The sequence below is a fragment of the Trichoderma breve genome, chromosome 6 (assembly GCF_028502605.1).
Source record: "Trichoderma breve strain T069 chromosome 6, whole genome shotgun sequence".
Classification (NCBI taxonomy): domain Eukaryota; kingdom Fungi; phylum Ascomycota; class Sordariomycetes; order Hypocreales; family Hypocreaceae; genus Trichoderma; species Trichoderma breve.
In genome coordinates this window covers 908006-926640 of record NC_079237.1, presented here as the reverse complement: position 1 = coordinate 926640, position 18635 = coordinate 908006, and the positions used below count along the sequence as shown (strand labels likewise).

At 51.3% G+C, this 18635-nt stretch overlaps 7 protein-coding genes across 7 annotated transcripts; 4 read left to right on the top strand and 3 right to left on the bottom strand.

The window, feature by feature from the left end:
• Positions 1–1384: 1384 nt before the first annotated feature.
• On the bottom strand, positions 1385–2148 carry T069G_09205 (mago nashi protein domain-containing protein; the record flags this gene model as incomplete). Its single annotated transcript, XM_056176415.1, has 5 exons — positions 1385–1525; positions 1593–1744; positions 1848–1943; positions 2009–2046; positions 2111–2148. The coding sequence occupies 5 exons, from the start codon at positions 2146–2148 to the stop codon at positions 1385–1387; spliced, it is 465 nt and encodes a 154-aa protein (XP_056024893.1).
• Positions 2149–2678: 530 nt separating this feature from the next.
• T069G_09204 (coatomer beta subunit appendage platform domain-containing protein) lies at positions 2679–5770 on the top strand (the record flags this gene model as incomplete). The annotated part of the gene is made up of 4 exons (XM_056176414.1): positions 2679–2983; positions 3069–3489; positions 3542–5540; positions 5622–5770. The coding sequence occupies 4 exons, from the start codon at positions 2679–2681 to the stop codon at positions 5768–5770; spliced, it is 2874 nt and encodes a 957-aa protein (XP_056024892.1).
• A 939-nt stretch (positions 5771–6709) lies between these two features.
• T069G_09203 (ubiquitin-binding domain-containing protein) lies at positions 6710–7753 on the bottom strand (the record flags this gene model as incomplete). Its single annotated transcript, XM_056176413.1, has 3 exons — positions 6710–6832; positions 6907–7680; positions 7751–7753. 3 exons carry the CDS (start codon positions 7751–7753, stop codon positions 6710–6712), a joined length of 900 nt encoding a protein of 299 aa, XP_056024891.1.
• Positions 7754–9526: 1773 nt separating this feature from the next.
• On the top strand, positions 9527–11113 carry T069G_09202 (SET domain-containing protein; the record flags this gene model as incomplete). Its single annotated transcript, XM_056176412.1, has 5 exons — positions 9527–9571; positions 9672–10010; positions 10080–10212; positions 10275–10709; positions 10986–11113. The coding sequence occupies 5 exons, from the start codon at positions 9527–9529 to the stop codon at positions 11111–11113; spliced, it is 1080 nt and encodes a 359-aa protein (XP_056024890.1).
• Positions 11114–11371: 258 nt separating this feature from the next.
• T069G_09201 (uncharacterized protein) lies at positions 11372–12445 on the top strand (the record flags this gene model as incomplete). The annotated part of the gene is made up of 1 exon (XM_056176411.1): positions 11372–12445. One exon carries the CDS (start codon positions 11372–11374, stop codon positions 12443–12445), a length of 1074 nt encoding a protein of 357 aa, XP_056024889.1.
• Positions 12446–13706: 1261 nt separating this feature from the next.
• Positions 13707–14120, top strand: T069G_09200 (uncharacterized protein; the record flags this gene model as incomplete). Its single annotated transcript, XM_056176410.1, has 2 exons — positions 13707–13807; positions 13919–14120. 2 exons carry the CDS (start codon positions 13707–13709, stop codon positions 14118–14120), a joined length of 303 nt encoding a protein of 100 aa, XP_056024888.1.
• A 702-nt stretch (positions 14121–14822) lies between these two features.
• T069G_09199 (BTB/POZ domain-containing protein) lies at positions 14823–17164 on the bottom strand (the record flags this gene model as incomplete). Its single annotated transcript, XM_056176409.1, has 4 exons — positions 14823–15483; positions 15643–15783; positions 16196–16990; positions 17058–17164. The coding sequence occupies 4 exons, from the start codon at positions 17162–17164 to the stop codon at positions 14823–14825; spliced, it is 1704 nt and encodes a 567-aa protein (XP_056024887.1).
• Positions 17165–18635: the final 1471 nt, after the last annotated feature.

The following is an 18635-nucleotide window of genomic DNA, read 5'->3' as shown; positions in this document are numbered from 1 at the left end:
AACGGACACAAGAGGTGATGGGGGAATGAATGGAAAAAGCCACTGGACAAGATGAGATGGATGGCTTTTCTTCGGGAGGCAAAGTTGGGCTTTTGCCTTTGGCGTGCTGGATATCGCTGAAGACGGGACGTACCCGGTACTGTCAATAAGCGGCGCCCCCTTGGGATGGCTGCAGTACGGGTGACCTTAGTACTTGGATGTGATTCTACGCCCAACTAGAATACGGCGGTGCCGATGAGGGGTACCAGCGCAAAGCAAGTTATTCTGCGTGCCAGATACTGTACAGGTGAGAAGGGCAATGGTTACTTTTGTCAAGTTTGAGAGAATTCGGCGCAAAAGCACATGCTGGAGTGATGCCTTGCTCCGTATGTACCAAAGTATCTTGCACACAATGACAGAAGTGAGATGGAGATTTGCGGAGGTGCTAGTGGCATTGCAGCGTGGCCGGCCGGGGAAACGCTGTAGGTACTAATGCTGTACTTGAATAGCACGGGCTGGGTTGGGCAGCAGGGGAAACTTCAGATGGACGCTGAAGTTCTTCCGCATTAGGCAGCTTATGCAGCCATCTAAAAGGGGTTGCAGAATACAAGTAGATATTGATGAACAGATTAATATCACATACTGAATAAAGTCAATTATTTGACAACAGGCAGAAATAAAATACCGTTCTGACTGTCATCAACGCAGCGGTATGTACTTGATCGCTACCAAGCCACAAGGCAGGGGTGTGGATCAATGGCGGAACCATGTGCAGCCAGTCCCACTCGAGTGTCGAACACGCATGTTATCAGATCATGGCTTGATCAAGATTCAGCAGATGATTTTAAAATAAAGCAAGGGGTCAATGTGTCGTACTAACATCATGGAGCGTGAATCATCCAACAAATTCTTTCTTTTCAATACATACACAGCATCATGATATCTGTACGCGAACATCGTACCATAGGCACCTATGTAGAAACTGAATCATGCCAGCCCAAATAGTGCTGACCAAATATAAGACAGAGCCGCGTCTTGATGGGTGGAGGGGGAAAAAGTTACAAGAGACATTTTCCCGAGACGAGACATTAAAGACTTTAACAGTTGTAAGATTGAAATGCCCCATGGGAGGGCCGTTCTAGGGTACCCATACTGACTATATTCCCGATATGCTGATTCATACAATTACCCATGGCTTCCACATGGCTTCCGCATGGCCCTGCTATTGAATCAAGAAATTGCTTTTGCATTTCCCCATACGCCACCCTAGACCTGGAATTAATTCTCCCATGCATGTTGTTGCCGTGAACACCTTGTGACAATCATGCGCATCGCCGATGCCTCATTGAGGCGACTGGGTATCATAACTCTGCGCTGCCCGTCTCTCCAGCATGCCGATGCCGGCTCAGATTGGTTTAATCTTAAAGTGGAGGGCTATCAGGCTGAAAACAAGCGCCTTCAGGTCTTGTACGAGGTAGTAAAAGACTCGGAGGCCCTCGGGGTCGGCTGATTCGGTGACATCAACCAATGATCCAATCTTGGCCGTCTATAACAGAGGAGTCAGTCTCGGTGCCACTGCCATAGTATTCGAAAAACCTTGACGCAAAACAAACCTCGAATGAAATGTGATCTCCTCCCAATCGGATTTCCAGCTCCTGTCGGCCATCCTTGTTCTTCTGCGGCCACTTGGAATCGTCTTCCTTGATAATCTCGCTCTGCTTGACAATTCGCTTAATCTCCTCGATGACTGCGGAGCTCACACACACTGCAGATGTGTCGTTAGTGTTTCCAGTTCTTCCATCGGCAATACTACCAAGCAAAAACCACAAGGGGTAATCCATTTGGTGTAGGGTATAGCGCTTCCTTACTTTCTTTTCGAATCAAGCTGTCGTTTCTGTAATTGGAGTTGTTTGCATATCTAGCGACTGCGCTGCGGCCATCTCCGACGACGCGAAAGTCGAATTCTATCGTCCTTGTTAGTATCCAGAAGTTGAGCCTCGGCGGATGGCTGTTGAGGTGGTCATCGTACCCAAGAATTCGTGGCCGAAACGGCCCATGTGGCCCGAGCTGCGCACATAATCAGTAACTGTAGCAACAGCTGGTCAGACGCAGTCCACAGGAAATCACCTACTAGTATCGGATGTAAAATTGGTCGTTTGGGGCCGCCATAGCTGCTGTTGAGTGAGGCCTTGTCGAGTTGCCAGGGCTAGATCCAAAGTCGCGAGGCTGCGGCGAAACAAATCCATAGGACAGCTCCGTCACTGGATGGTGGGGCACGGCAGAAATCAATGGGCGGTGAAGCCACGACAGGTACGAAAGCACTGCAATGCGTACGAGTACAAGGGAATAGCTCCATCACGTGAGCCCCCACGCCCGCCTCCAACGTGCTGCTTAGTGCCACCTGTAACCAGCGAGCCATCGCCAGTGAAGAGCCAGATTGTCTGAAGCAGACGCAGCCTAACACCTAACAGCAACAACATCCTCCAGACGCCCGCCCGCTCTCCAGACTCTTCGCGGCGACTCTGGCAGCTCGAGCCTTGGAATTGGTGCTGTTGCGACTCTCCGGCACATGGCTCTGGTGAGCTCTGCGATATTCGAAGCTCCTCCCGCTCTCTCTTGAGGCCCCTTATCCTCCCCGCAGCCTCGACTCGACTTGCTGAGCCAGATCTGTACAATACAATTACACAGCCGGATACACCATGTCTGGGTTCCTCGAAAATGCCTACAGCCTGGTGCACCAGGACAATGCCTCGGACGTGCCCTCCCTCTCCGACCTGCGCATGCAGCTGGAGAAGGGCACCGACGAGAGCAAGGTCGACACCATGAAGCGTATCCTGACCATCATGCTCAACGGAGACCCGATGCCGTCACTGCTCATGCACATTATCCGATTCGTCATGCCCTCCAAGTACAAGCCGCTCAAGAAGCTCCTCTATTTTTACTACGAGATATGCCCCAAGCTTGACTCTGCTGGAAAGCTGAAGCAGGAGATGATTCTAGTCTGGTTAGTCAAGCCCATCCTTTACTTGCAATTGGCAAGTGTCATGAGCCATTGGAATCAACCTCGAATTGACTGACCATGGTGTTAGCAATGGCATCCGAAACGATTTGCAGCACCCCAACGAATACATCCGAGGCAACACCCTCCGTTTCCTTTGCAAGCTTAGAGAAGCAGAGCTCATTGAGCCTCTCCTTTCTTCAGCGCGATCCTGCCTTGAGCACCGACACGCCTACGTCAGGAAGAATGCAGTCTTTGCAGTCGCCTCCATCTTCCAACACTCACCATCTCTTATTCCCGACGCCGCGGAGCTGATCGCAACCTTTTTGGAGAGCGAGACCGATGCCACATGCAAGAGGAATGCTTTCGCAGCGCTCGCCAGCATCAACCACGATGCCGCCCTTCTATATCTCAGCTCCGTCTTTGACGGAATTCCCAACGCCGAGGAACTGCTGCAATTGGTCGAATTGGAGTTTATCCGCAAGGACGCTGTGCAGAACTCTCAGAACAAGGTACGACCCCTACGCAGCTACTCATAAGGATCTCCTAAGCTAACAGAGATAGGCTCGATATCTGCGATTAATCTTTGATCTCTTGGAAGCCGGCGCATCTACTGTCGTCTACGAGGCGGCGTCATCGCTGACAGCCTTGACCAACAACCCCGTCGCTGTCAAGGCCGCGGCGTCCAAGTTTATCGAGCTAAGCATCAAGGAGGCCGACAACAACGTCAAGCTCATTGTCCTTGACCGGGTCGACCAGTTGCGCCAGAAGAATGAGGGTGTCCTAGACGACCTTGTCATGGAGATTCTGCGAGTTCTCAGCAGCACAGACATTGACGTCCGCAAAAAGGCCCTCGAGCTGGCCCTGGCCATGGTTTCTAGCAAGAATGTCGAGGAGGTGGTCCTGCTGTTGAAGAAGGAATTGTCCAAGACGGTTGACCAAGAGTATGAGAAGAATACCGAGTACCGATCCCTCCTAATCCACTCCATCCACCAATGCGCCATCAAATTCTCAGAAGTTGCCGCCAGCGTTGTGGAGCTTCTCATGGACTTTATCGCCGATTTCACAAACACATCTGCTGTTGATGTCATCAACTTCGTCAAGGAGGTCGTCGAGAAGTTCCCTGAGCTCCGAACCACCATTGTGCGCCGTCTTGTATCAACCCTTAGCGAGGTGCGAGCTGGCAAGGTCTATCGTGGTATTCTGTGGATCATTGGAGAGTACTCTCTGGAGGAGAAGGACATCCGAGATGCTTGGAAGGGTATCCGTGCAAGCTTGGGAGAGATCCCCATTGTTGCTTCAGAACAGAGGCTGCTGGAAGAGCAGGATGGCGACGAGAAGAAGGACGACCAGATCAATGGCAATTCGAAGCCCTCTGCGCCAACCGGCTCCCGCAAGGTGCTGGCCGATGGTACATATGCGACCGAGACTGCGCTCACTAGCCAGTCGTCCGCCGCCGCCAAGCTGGAGGCTGTCAAGGCCGCCCAGAAGCCGCCCTTGAGACAGCTCATCCTGGACGGAGACTACTACCTGTCAACGGTTCTGTCTTCAACGCTGGTGAAGCTGGTCATGCGCCACTCAGAAATCTCAGCCGAGCAGGCACGAACCAACGCCCTCAAGGCCGAGGCCATGCTCATCATGATCTCCATCATCCGTGTTGGCCAGTCTCAGTTTGTCAAGGCGCCCATTGACGAGGATTCCGTTGACCGGATCATGGCCTGTGTGCGCTCCCTTGCCGAGTTCAAGGAGAAGAAGGAGCTGGAAGCAGTGTGGCTCGACGATACCCGCAAGGCATTCCGAGCCATGGTTCAGGTCGAGGAGACCAAGCGTGCCGCCAAGGAGGCTCGTGAGAAGGCCAAGACTGCCATTCAGGTCGACGATGTGATTCCCATTCGTCAGTTGTCCAAGAAGAACGCCTCTGACGGCTTGGATGAAATCGAAATGGACTTGGAGAGGGCAACTGGTGGTGAGGGCGGCGCTGAGGACCTCACATCCAAGCTCAGCCGTGTTGTCCAGTTGACTGGTTTCTCCGATCCGGTGTATGCCGAGGCATATGTCAAGGTCCACCAGTTCGACATTATCCTGGACGTTCTGCTGGTCAACCAGACCACCGACACCCTTCAGAACCTGTCTGTTGAGTTTGCAACCCTGGGCGACCTCAAGGTTGTTGAGCGACCAACCACGCAGAACCTGGGCCCCCACGACTTCCACAATGTCCAGTGCACCATCAAGGTCTCGTCAACAGACACGGGCGTCATCTTTGGCAACGTGGTGTACGACGGCGCGCACTCTACTGACACCAATGTTGTCATTCTGAACGACCTACACGTCGACATCATGGACTACATCCAGCCCGCTACCTGCACTGAGACGCAGTTCCGCACCATGTGGACAGAGTTTGAGTGGGAGAACAAGGTCAACATCAACTCCAAGGCCAAGTCACTACGCGAGTTCCTGGATCAGCTCATGGCCTGCACGAACATGAACTGCCTGACGCCCGAGGCCAGTCTGAAGGGAGACTGCCAGTTCTTGAGCGCAAATCTGTACGCTCGCAGTGTATTTGGTAAGTACAGCTACATCCCCTTTAGATATCATATCTACATGCCCTCTAAACGACTCGTTTACTAACTGTTCCCCCCCGCAGGCGAGGACGCGCTGGCCAACTTGAGCATCGAAAAGGAAGGAGAGGACGGTCCCATCACAGGCTTCGTGCGCATAAGGAGTAGATCACAAGGCCTGGCCCTCAGCTTAGGCTCACTAAAGGGTCTGAATAAGATTGGCTCAACGGCTTAGACATAGGAACAACCCGATACCGGAAGGAAGAAAGAAGACTTAAAGATACACACAACGCACACACCACCAAAAAAATTTAGATAATCTTACGAATCCCCTTTTATTATTTTTTTCTCTCTCTTATTCTTTGCGTATTTTCATGAGGGAATGCTGTCTTTCTTTTATTCGTTTGTAGAACCGGTTAGATGGTGGTTTGTGCGGGGGTGTCTTCTTTGCTTTTTTTACCTATACTTACTCTGTTTATATCTTTTAACGAGGCAAAAGAAGGGATTCAGATGGTGGGCGGGGATTGGGAGTAGTTGCAATAGTGGATAGGCATCTCAATTGGCCTATTTCGATCTTCTACTGGAGAGCTGGGAATATAAAAGGAGGGGAGGGAATGGGGAAGATGCGGGTTTAGTTGCGTGTACTGTTTTTGATGTAGGCGGAAATCTTGACAGCATTTAAAAAAGATCTTGTTTTGTTTCTTGTGTTAAAAGTTTATGACTACCTTGAAAATTGGTAGCGAAATATCGATTAAATAGTATTTGTAGCGTTATAAACCGTAATGAGTAGCTTGTATGCTTTCCCTCCAACAGACAGACCAAAAAAAAAGTTCTTTAGATACAGGCCCGTGCCATTTCTCTCGTCTGTGTCGTCCGCTGCTGCTCTTCCTTGCCGTTGTCGTCATATGTACTTTGGCAGAGTGTAGTGTATTTTGTGTGGGTATAAATAAGAACGTTCTTGTGCAAATGATGAATGGAAATAAAATAAATACTCCGTTAGAACTCCAAGTTCGCAGCGTTGAGAAGAAGAAGAAGAAGAAGAAGAAAGAAGAAATATGGGGTATTATCCAGACGAGGCCAAAGGAAATAGAATATGTGAGTAGGAGATTAGGGAATTCTGAGGCGGGAAGGATGTGAAGGGTTAGGAGGAGGAGGAAGTAGTAGTAGGATGGGGTCATCGGTTGAAAACCAAGGCGTTTATGACGTGGCCGGCGTGCCAGCCCTGGGCTTCGAGCGAAGAGTTTTCCTTGAGCATCTTGCCCATGTATGCCAGGCGAATTTTCTTGTCTGGGGGAAGCTGCAGATGAAAATATTAGCCAACCAATACAATAAGAAACAATAACACGGCGACAAAGCAAAGAGGAAACTCACTGTTGACTGCTCTGTAATCTTTTTGATAACACTCCGCACGCTGTCTGTTTTGGCCATGGTGACTTTAATGTCCCGGCCCGTCTCGCTCAACCGTGCGCGGAAAGTGACCATCTCTCGCTCGTCTAGCACTCCCTTGCCCTTTTCTTCCCTCCTCCTCTCGGCCTCTTCCGAGTCGGCGTCGTCGTCATCCTCTCCGGCGGTTTCTTCGCCCGCAGTCGATGCGTCGCCCTTGGCATCCGGGTCTCGGTCATCCGCCAGGTTGTCCGGGTCTGCCACGACCCACTCGGGCAGCGCATACAAGTTGCCCAGGGCGTCGTACGCACCATTCACAAGATTGCCCGTCGGCAGGGAGATCTCGGCGGCCGTGAGAATGGTCTGGGCCGTGGCCAGGGCATTGTCCTCGTCCTGGGAATCCTCCGGGTTGGCCTCCCACAGGACCTGCAGCGCGGCGTGCAGCGTCTGCCAGATCTCGGGTCGGCAGACGACTCTGGTGTCGAAGAACTCGGCGCGCTCCTTGACGAGGTCACGGCGAGTCCACACTCGCTGGGTGGACGTCCATCGGTGGCGGCGAAGCGGCCGGTTGATGTGCTGGTCGAGAGGGCGAGGGTCCCGACGGCGGCGGTGGTGATGGCTCAGGGCAGCGGCCTGCGGGTTGGTGGATATGATTCCCTCTGGCAAGGTCAAGGGCGGCGGGTTGATGGCGCGAGAGGAGGCATCGGGGACGCCTCCGGGATAGGGCGAGTTTGGACCCGCGGAACGAGAGAAGCAACAGCCCTGGAAGAGCGCATCGCAGTTAGTGATTTATAGTGAAGGCAGCAAATAGAGAAGAGGATATTTTGCGCACCATGATGTCGCCTTGGGTGGTGGTTTAGCTGAGCTTTGCTTTGCTTTGCTTGTGGCGTCTCAGCTCGCAACGCTTCGCAACGAGAGGGTGGATGGAGAGCTGGCCAACGCCATACCAGATCTGGCTGCGGATGCCAGACACCAGAGAATCACACAAGTTGGCCAGAGGGGAATAAGAATAGAAACAAAATAAAATTAAAAATAAGGAAAAAGAAGCCAAGGCAAAAGGACCGAGAGATGGTAAACGGGAAACCTCAGCCTCTTTGAAGCCTTTTGGTTCTTGGTTCCAACTGCGGGACAAACGAAACGACCGGCCAGGTTGGAGCTTGTCGGGAAACGGCGCAGCTGACTGGCGCTGCACCAGCGCAACTCTGTTGTGGCTGTGAGGGAGGGAAAAAAGGCTATCTTTTTGGGCCAGGCCAGTGGGGGAAAAGCTTTTTGGGATGGATGTCGAGCCGAAGTGTGTTGTGAGGTTTTTGGAGGAGAACTGACAGGACCGGGGTTCGGGGGAATAAGAGAGAATGACAGAGTGAGGTGAGAGTGACAATGACAAGGTATTAAACGCCGACGAGGAAGTGTATCTCCGGGTTATCTGCAGCAGGGAGCTGTGCAGTGTTAATGAATTGATGAATAAATTGCGATTGAATTAAAAACTCTGTAGATAAGGTAGATGATTAAACGAGCTGGTGAATACGAGCAGACAAGACAGGACAGGACAAGACAAGAGAGAGAGAACCAAAGATGGCCATTTACACGTGCTGGCGGATGCGACAAATGAGATCAATGGATCGATCCGCTGAAGCTCCAAGCCGGGCCCCGTTTGTCAGCGAGCTCTAGGCGAGAAGACCCGCCATATCCGCCCACTGAACCGAACCGAACGCATCCACTGAAGCTTCAGGGCCAACAGAGCGATGGCGCAGCGCTACTCGGCCAGATTCCATCCATCGCCTACCTGATAGAGGCTTCGTATGTATTACGAGTACATGTATTGAGTTGCTGATTCATCAAAGGACAGCCAAGGGACGCAAGCCATTGATGAGAGGCTGATGATGATGATGCTTCCATGCGTTCTGGTGGCGGCGCATGTCCATAATAAAAGCTTCCATGGTGGCCGCGTTGACGTAGTTGCTTCCATCTTACAGGCACAAAGAGAGCGTTTACTTGGTATCAATCATTGAGGTGTTGCCTACTAATCTACATACTAGTTGCAGTGCTAATGTAGTGTAGGGGGTTCGTTAGGAATCATCATCTATCCATCCATTCTCATTGCACAGACAGACAGATTAGACTATCCAGTACGAGTACAGCATCTGCGCGTAATTGACATGCACAACACAGACGCTTGCTCTCCCTTGCAGGTGGATCAGTAGCCAAGCAAAATTCAAGCAAAATGATCCACCGGCAAGCAAGGCCTTGTCACCGAACCCGTTTGCTCGTGCACTCACCGTGATTGATTTGGGTACCTCAGGTTCTCACCGAGAGCTCCAGGTTAGGTCGAAAATGAACTGTGGCAATCTGCTGGCGATCCTCCATACCACACACCTTCACTCGATAATGCAACATTCATCTTCATCCAATGCCTTGAACATCAGTCATCCATGATAGCGTCATTTATTCATTCGTTTTAGCATCCACCTGCATCTCTAAAACCATATTCGCCTCCCGCCCCAAGTCAGATGTCATGCTCAATGACCAACTCATCCATTTCATGACAAGACACGAGATTTCACAAAGCATATCAATCAAGTGAAGAGAAGAACCGGACGACCTAACAACTATGGAGGCCGTCACAGGGCAACACTTTTTCTTCCACGACCAGCCGGTAAGCCGCGCAATGGCCATAAAAAAGAGACAAGAATATCATCTCTCTGCCATTTATTATGAGAAACCACCATCCAAGCACATTCTAACCAACAAGATAGGAGCATGCTGCCGAAAAAGACTCTTGCCACTTCTGCCAACTCCGCGCCTTTCCCATCCACCAAACCACTCCCGTCACCATCGTCAATGCCAAGGACCAGGCCGTCATCCCGCCCAACTTCCGCTTTATAGACCGCATGGTCCTGGGCCAGGGCGTTGAACCAGCTGAGGATAGTTTCCGCAGCGGCTGCTCCTGTGAAAGCGACAGCGAGTGCCAGTACATGGGATGTCTCTGCCTCGCCGACCTGGGAGAGGAAGAGGACAGCAGTAGCAATGAAGATGAGGACATTCACGCGAACGGAGCTAATGGCGATGGACCAGAAGCAGGGCGTAAGGACAAGGTCAGGCAGAAGAGAAAGGCGTATGCCTATCACACCCACGGGGCTAAAGCAGGTCTTTTACGGTCCAAGATGCTCAACTCCAAGGAGCCGCTATACGAGTGCCACGCGGGCTGCTCATGCTCCAAAGACTGCCCCAACAGGGTCGTTGAACGCGGGCGAACCATTCCGCTGCAAATCTTTCGTACCGACGACAGAGGATGGGGTGAGTTGATATGGTCATCCATCAGCATCCCCCCCGAGAATGTTCGCTAACCTCTTGACCAGGAGTCCGCACCCAAGTAGCCATCAAAAAGGGCCAGTTCGTCGACCGCTACCTCGGCGAAATCATCACCTCCGCCGAAGCCGACCGCCGCCGCGCCGCCTCGGCCGTCTCCAAGCGCAAGGACGTCTACCTCTTCGCCCTCGACAAGTTCACCCACCCGGAGTCGCTGGACCCGCGCCTCAAGGGTCCGCCGCTCGAGGTCGACGGCGAGTTCCTCTCGGGCCCGACGCGCTTCATCAACCACTCGTGCGAGCCCAACCTGCGCATCTTTGCGCGCGTCGGCGACCACGCTGACAAGCACATTCACGACCTTGCGCTGTTTGCCATTCGCGATATTCCGCGTGGGGAGGAGTTGACGTTTGATTATGTCGATGGGGTTACGGAGGATGGGGGTGGGATGGAGGGTGCGAGTGCGGGGGATATGGCCAAGTGTTTGTGTAAGAGCCGGAAATGTAGGGGATATTTGTGGTGAATCTGTTCTTTTTTCTTTTTTAATTATCCATCCTTTTCCAGTTCAAGCTAAATACATGGGTCAATGCCAATGAGCTTCTTCATCTGTATAGACACGCGGTGAATGCATCTCGTAGGGCACGATCAAGTTCTACATGAGGCCGAACAAGAGCAGCATAAGATCCCGTCCGTATCCTCAGATGTTCAAATAAATCGGCGACTTGCAGACTCTTGTTACGGGACACACGCCATGGGAATTAAAGTTAAGCGGGAGTTCCTGTTTGGCGGCTCTAGTACGCCGTTGGCCTCAACACAACGCAACGCAACACAGCTCACCTCCCTACGACTTCTCCTCTTCGCAACTATTCACCACCTTCAAGCTTCAAAGTGAACAACGGGCAGCTTCATATCTTGACCCAGAGTCTTGTTTGCAGCCAGGGCTACATGTTCAAAGCGTCTGTGTGCTTTACCGTTGCCGAACACGCAGGGTGTAGAGCATATGCCGGATGCGGTCTCGCCATGTCTACATCCATCTCCATGTGGCGGTTTCTCTACAGGAGTATAAAGTGAGCTAGGAGAAGCTTCACTTACATGTGGAAACGGAAATACAGAGTACAAAAGCTCTACAGTTCTTACACAGTCTTACACAATGAGCACGCCACCTAGTAGCGACCGCATCTCCTCTTCGCCTCCTAGCCCTGTGGCTCTCACACTCCGCCGTCGAGAACGAGACGAGAGACGGCGCCGGGAAGAGCAGTATTCGCACGGCCGGCCTCTTCCCTCGCAGAAACTATGCGGCAATGAAGAGTGCGTGTTGCGCTGCTGTAACGTCTTTAAGACGACCCGCTTCTACCTGCCCGACTACCTGCTGGGTGACAAGGAACGAAGCGTGGATGACATTTTAGTAAAGGACATCCAGACGCATTTTGCGTACCTCGCAGCCACACGGATATGGCCCTCCATCGAAAAGCAGAGCGATGTGCTGCTCAAAGCCCAGTCGATTGAGGCCTTTGCTACCTCGCCACCCGTGAGAGCAGCGTATCTCGACTTTCGATACCTCTGCCAAAAGAACGACCTCAATTTCACCATAGAGCCCCGCCTGCGAGAAACGCTCTCGGTGACGATGCCTCGGTTCCGCAGCCTCATCGAGACGTTGGATACATCAAGACTAGATGACGACTACACCGAGCTGGTTGTCCATCGTACACTGCAGCCTCCTCACCAGGCTGACAAGGCGGTACAAACGGACAGGCCGCTGCCATGGACGCAAGAAGGGTGCGTCATGCGGTTCTTGCTGACGAGTGAGCTCTGGCGATGCCACGACGAGAGACACATGCGACAACGCGGCTGGGCGTGGAAGCCGTGGATCGTGGCCGAGTTGCTTTCAGCGGTGCTTTTGCATTACTGGCTGCTGGACAGGGAGAAGTGCTTCGAGAGGGTGCCTTGCCGAGGTAGTGAGCAGTGTGACGAGGTTTGGCAGGAGTGGCTGGACAAGTATCCGCTGCTGGGAGGAGACTCGAGTCATGACGATGAAGATGATGAGCCGGATCAAGGCGACAATAAGAAGAGCCCGGATCTGGTGCCCAAACCAATTGGCCTCATCAAAGGTTTGGATCTGGACAAGGACGTTGGATATGTTGGAGGAGTTGGAACGGCAGCCAGAGGTCCGTTATGGAGGGATACGAGGCAGAAGCACGGAGACGACGGGCTGCCACAGCATTGAGAGAGAGAGAGAGCCTTATTGTGCTGTAGTAGTTAGTGTTTGAGTACGGAGCATATATTTAGCGAATCGTGAGCCTTTTTTTTTTCTGCTTCATTAGTTTTCGCTGGCTGTGTTCGGCTATGAGGGAAGAGGGAACTTTTGGATTGCCGAAAGGAACTGGAAACATGGAAAGCCGTGCCGTTTGCGGTGGTCTGTGTGTCTTGACTGAGAGCGGTAAAATCCGGGCAGCCGGTAATTGACGGCATTCAGAGCCTCACTACTGTACGCATAATAACAACAACAATAATACCGTTTCAATTTTGAAAATTCTTTTATCAGTTTGCATGAAGACAAAGATTCTGCAACCTGTAGGACATGTAAGATTTCGGACGCCGGGAAAAGGGATTACGGCGTGTTAGGTATCGGTGGTCACACGATTGTTGGCGCACCGCCAGGGGAAATCAGGCGATGGGTATGCAACAGTGCAACCACAAATAATAAGCAGCGGCAGACAAAAGAGACGGCCTCTGCCGACGAGGACAAGGGCAAGTACCGAAGAGATATGCGAGTTAGTTACCTTAGTTTGAGAGAGATTTTCAAAAGATGTGACAACACATGATGCATACATGCAGCCAGTTTCAACTACGACTAAGATACTCACCCTCATTCTTCATACCTTAGTACAGACATCGACTAAGACCCGGCCATGTAACATACACAACTCCTGTATATTGCTCTCGTAAATGAAACAGCCTCTCATAACCTCGGACCAAGCTCCAAAGGCTCCCTCCTTACCCCACAGGTCCGCCCATCAATGCCACCCTCCCCGCGTTCTCCCGTCGAATCGGACGCCGCGGCTAATTGTCCCATCTCGCTCTAATGGTTCGACCAGTGGCTCTACTATTACATCGGAGTATGGCCACCCAAACCAAAAAGAAACGCACATGCCACGCCAATGTGACGGAAGGGAAATTGGGGGACATGGACACAGTTTTAGTCCCCGGGCACTTCTCACATGATTTCTTGTTTTCTTGCTTGTAGTTAAGGAGCTGAGCCACTCTCTCCTTTTTTGAATATAGACCTGGTGGCGTAAGCTACGAAATAAATTCGAGTTGTTTTAGACGAAGCTTCTCTTTACACACTGAAGCTGCTGCTGCAACCATCACCAACACACATACCACACGCAACACAACAACACCACATAAAACGAGCAATATACTGGCTCGAACTGTTGCAAAAAACACTCTCGCCTCCATTTCTTAAATCACATACTTCGACAAATATGAATTCAACAGTCAGAGGCTTCTCAACCGCCGCAAGAGTGCACCCGCCCTTTTTGCCACATCTCCGCCCATCGCCGCGCCGAGCGCCGATCCGACGCTGGTAAGCACTCTCTCACGTCCCCCCATACCAACATCCCATATCAACAAAAAGACACCAACAAAACAAAAAAAAAATTAAATAAATAATGCTAATAAATAATTCAACAAAAAGGCTAAAAACTGCCGCCGTCATCACTGCCGTCGGATACGCCTCAAAGACCTACTTCGACGCCACCCGCGCCCAGCGCCGCGAAACCGCCCTCGCCCTCGAGCACGACTCCGCCGAGAGGCAGCGCATGATGGAGAATTTGTATGGCGGGCGGGAGAGCCTGGAGGATTTGGAAAAGGGCGTTGCTGAGTATGGCAAGCGGTAACCACCGAGGAAGAAAAAAACAACAAAGTGAAAAAAATTGAAAGTAAATATTACTACACAAAACGTCGAGGCATTTGGGGGGATTTGCATCAGGGCTGAGGCTGCCCTTGAGCGAAGCATTCATGGGAGTTTTATTATATACACTGGCTGGGCATTGCTATATTTCTTTTGTTTGATGGACTGAACGGGAACTGGGGAATGGAGTTTTCGAGCCTGGCATTCATATATATACATATACACATCCGCTGTGGCGGAGAAATTGAAGGCATATATGGCCTCATCGCCAACCTCATTACAGCTTCACATCCTCGACTGCGAATTTTCCCATACATTTTCTTTTCTCATTGATACATAACAAACAAAGACGATGCTGCACCCGCTGTGCATCGCAAACCTAGCACTTGAGGGCAAGTTCCGCTATTCTTTGTCGACCGTTGCTAGCAGTAAAAGCGGTTGTCAATGCGGCTCTCCCAGCCGTACCAAACCAAGCTGGCCATTCCATGCCAGAAAATCATAATAGTCCTTTGCCAAGCCCCCTGCAGAAAGCGCAGCTTCATCTCCTCAACCCCTCAGACTTCACTCCGCCTCCACTGTCAGCATTCACCGCGAGCAACAACACATACCTAGGTACATGAAACTCACCGTCTCATACCACCTTAGCAAAGTTCTCTCCAACCAACATCTTCTCCTAGAAAACGTCTTCTCATGGACCGCCAAGCTCTTTGCGCTTCATCTTGGATCTCGCAGACATGGCTTCCGACAACTTCCTCGCAAATCCCTTGGAAACTTGCGCCACAAACTTGGGTCTGTGCATCACCTCTTCCATATAGCCATCCCAAGCCTCGTATGAGATGCCCTCGACAAAATATTCAATAATCCACTCCGAAAGCTCCTTTTGCAACGCATGGCCGTGCTCAAGCGCCTCGTATCCATCCGCGAAATCTCTCATTAGCGCCTTTTGTTGTTCCTCATCCGCAAACGAGCGAAACAAGGCACGGTGACCGTCTCCGATGCTCGTTTTGATGCACTTGAGCATAAATTCGCCCATCTGGGTGCTTAGAAACCGATCACATAGCTTGTACACCTCTATATAGTCCCGGAGAGGCGTGCGCAGTGCCTTGGCCTCGGGATTCATAGAGGGGGCTGGGGGCGTGTGCGGCATGATGGATGAGTAGCTGTATGCCACGCCCAGGTAAAATGCCAAGTACCGGGGCTCGATATCATCAAAGCGAACTACGCCATCCGACTCGGTAAATGGCTTGCTCAGGCAGGTTTCAAAGTATTCTGAATGCTGCTTGAGGACGCTCGTGTGGACCTTGAAAGTTTCGTTTTTGCAGATAATTTCAACTGATGGCTCGTCGGATCTGTGTTTATTTCTTTAGTTAGTTTTAGCTAACAGTTGGGAAAGAGTGGCATAGACAAGACTGCTCCTTTTGAAGACAGATGATAGGAGGAATGGAAGGGCACAACGGTATCGGAGTCACCAAAACGATGCCGGGTGGGATATGGAAACGGATACGTACGCGAGGAGCCAGGCGGTGCGATAATCAGCGAGGAGCACCGACGTGGTTCTATCATCGGACTGCGCGGCTCTCGGCCTCTTTCTCGCCGGCGCCATAGAAAGGAGCAGACGGTGTGAAATGCTATCGATGGGGTGGTATTTGCTATAGAGATGCAGAGATGGAATAGCTTGTGGTGGAGAGAGGTGCGTGACTCTTGGGTGGTGGGTGTGAGCCCTGGTGGGAGTGAAAGCTGAGATGTGTGCCTGAGTAAATTCTTAACCGCCTGGAGATATTTAATCCGTGGCCAGAGCGTTTTGGAGCTCAAACGGCCATCGTTGACTACCCCGTTACGAGGGTAAAGTGAATGGTTGATAATGGGCCCCCCACGGGGGGTAGTGGGTGAATCCCCTTTTGCTGGAGCTTCAATCGAGACATTCCGGAGAGGGCCAGCTGGCTGACAGGTGTCAGAGAAACATGCCAGCTTACACACATCTCCAACATAGTATCGTGGGCGTTTAGGTAAAAACACCGCATTTCAGAGCACCATGGCCTCCTTGGTGTGCTCTGCCATTACCGTGCCCTGACTTTGCGAATCACCACCTTGCTTCCCTCCAGGTCCCAGCCAACCCCGTCAGCCTGCTTCAGGTCCAACCACTTTGACCCCGTTGTCTTTTCCAAAAAGTCCAATTCGACCGACAGGTACGTTCTCCCAAAGCATTTGAGAGTGTGCATTCTCACATCACCTTCTGCCCACTCCATAATCTTTGCCCGATGCCCATCTACACTCCGCTTCACTTTCTGAAACACGACATAGTTGTCGTGCGTCAACGCTGTTAGTGCCGCGTTTACTTTAGAGTCCTTTAACTCATATCTCCGCCGCAGTGCAAAGGCTTCTGCCAGTTCCCCGCGTCGACAAGCGGTATCCAGTACCAGATAGCCTACCACCTCTTGAAGTTCGACAGATGTGAGTGGCTGCTGCGGGTGGATCGAACGCAGCAAGTGAAGAATAGCTGGGTGATAGGACTCGGGATGTTTGACTAATATGGAGAGTCGAATGCAGAAAAGATAGGCTTGTGCAGCGAAATCATCAGCCCGCTTCGTGGCGACAATGCCCTCTCTAAGTTTTCGTAGAGCCGCCATGACATCGGACAGAGCCTTGGTGTTGGCAGGGCTTTGAAGCTTTTCATGATCAACTGTGGGTAGAAAAGGCCGAGAGCTAGCGGGAGTAGAGGCTGGTTTTGATGATGATATTTCCAGTGACGAGAACCTCCGAAGCAGTTCGTCCCGCTGACCTGCATCGGAGCAAAACGTCATGTAGCGCTCCACTATCTTGGTGTAGTAGTTCTCTTGAGTCTTGAGGTCCAGTAACCTGGTATGTAGCGGTTAATAACATGACTTGGGAAGGTAGCACACGTATAAGCCATCAATGAATTCACCTGGTGTCGCCCTTGGATGGGAGCCCGATGCTTTCCAGAGGGTCTTGCTCCACGGGCTTGAGGCGACCCCACGGGCCCGATGAATTCCTGCCACCTCTATTTGGCATTATGAAATGGACATGGACATGAACATGTAATGTATTTGCAGAGGGAACAACACAAGTAATAAACCAAAGGCTCAGTAGATGTCGCTTACTGTGAGTGAGAAGTGCAAGTAAAACAAGGCGCGATGAAGTTCCCCGCCAGGGCAGCTGCAGGCAGTGAGTGGGCTTATCTTATCGGCGTGCGTTTAATACTGCTGGAGTGCAAGAGCAACCACGACACTTCATGCCTGAGCCAGGGGAATAAACAATAAGCGACAAAACACAAACCATAGATAGGTATGTAATGAACAAATACAATTTTATATTGTTCTTTTTCATGGCGGAATTTGATAATATAAATGTGCCACTTTTACACACGAGGCTCTATCTCCCAGAGACTAGCCCATTGCCTACCTATGCCATGCATCATGCGCTTCTCATTCACATCATTCCAGAGGTTGGTTGACATGCAGCGCAGCTTATTAAATATGAAATGCTCGGAATACCGTCTATTTGGCCCCAATTCGGCGTACAGGCAAAGATGTCATCGTCGTATTATCGGATTACCCCAACTGCCAAGAAGCTGCGGGAAACATCGGCAGAGAACCACTGCAGGGGCGAAATCGTCGACCGAGGCTATGTCTGCTTTGCCATCAGTACCAAGGGTTGAACGCATCAGGATTATGTACAAGTTTGTAAAAATTATCAAACTCCAATCTCCGGACGCAAATACGGGTAATGGTCTGAATAAGCGGTGTATCCATTCCCGCACCCCGTGCACAGGTCCATGTGGTCACTCTTATAGGAGTCCAGTTCCGAATGGCCTCCCGCGCCGGGCCGGCTCAAAAGTACCTGCATTGGAAGAAATCGGGACGGCGAGCCCCATCTCGAAATTATCGACTACCCCAAATATCCACAATCATGGCGATGACATGCGGAGTACGAGAACAAGGAGAGGGAGAAGAAGAAGAAAAAGCTATTGAGATGACTTATGATGCGAATTGTGCGCTTTGCTACATGTGTGGCCGTGCGTGAATAGGTAGACACAACACAGCAAATGCGTCCTGGTGAGCTCAACTTAGAACAAACCAATGCCAACAATTGACATCATCCGTAGGTAAATAAGCATTGATGTAATTAAAAACAAGTGACTGGCTGGTCAACAAAGTAAAGTACAGCAAACCAATGAAACCGCCGCCATTCACTCCATAAGCAGCCTCGTCCCGCATGTTTCCGTGGCCCTCCCCGAAGCTTCGGCTACGACAGGAAGAAGCTGCCGGCAAAGAGGAGCAGCTCTGAGGTCACACGATTTGGAGCTATTACCAACGCCCCGCCCGTCCCCTCTTAGTTTCTACATCTACATCAGATCTGCCATCGCCATCGTCAACCTTCTTTCTTCTCTTCTCTTCTTCTCCCTTCATCATCATCCCCTGAGCCTCAGTGCCCGAACCAACGACTCCCAATTGCTTATCGCAGCAGCCCCCTGTAAGTCTCT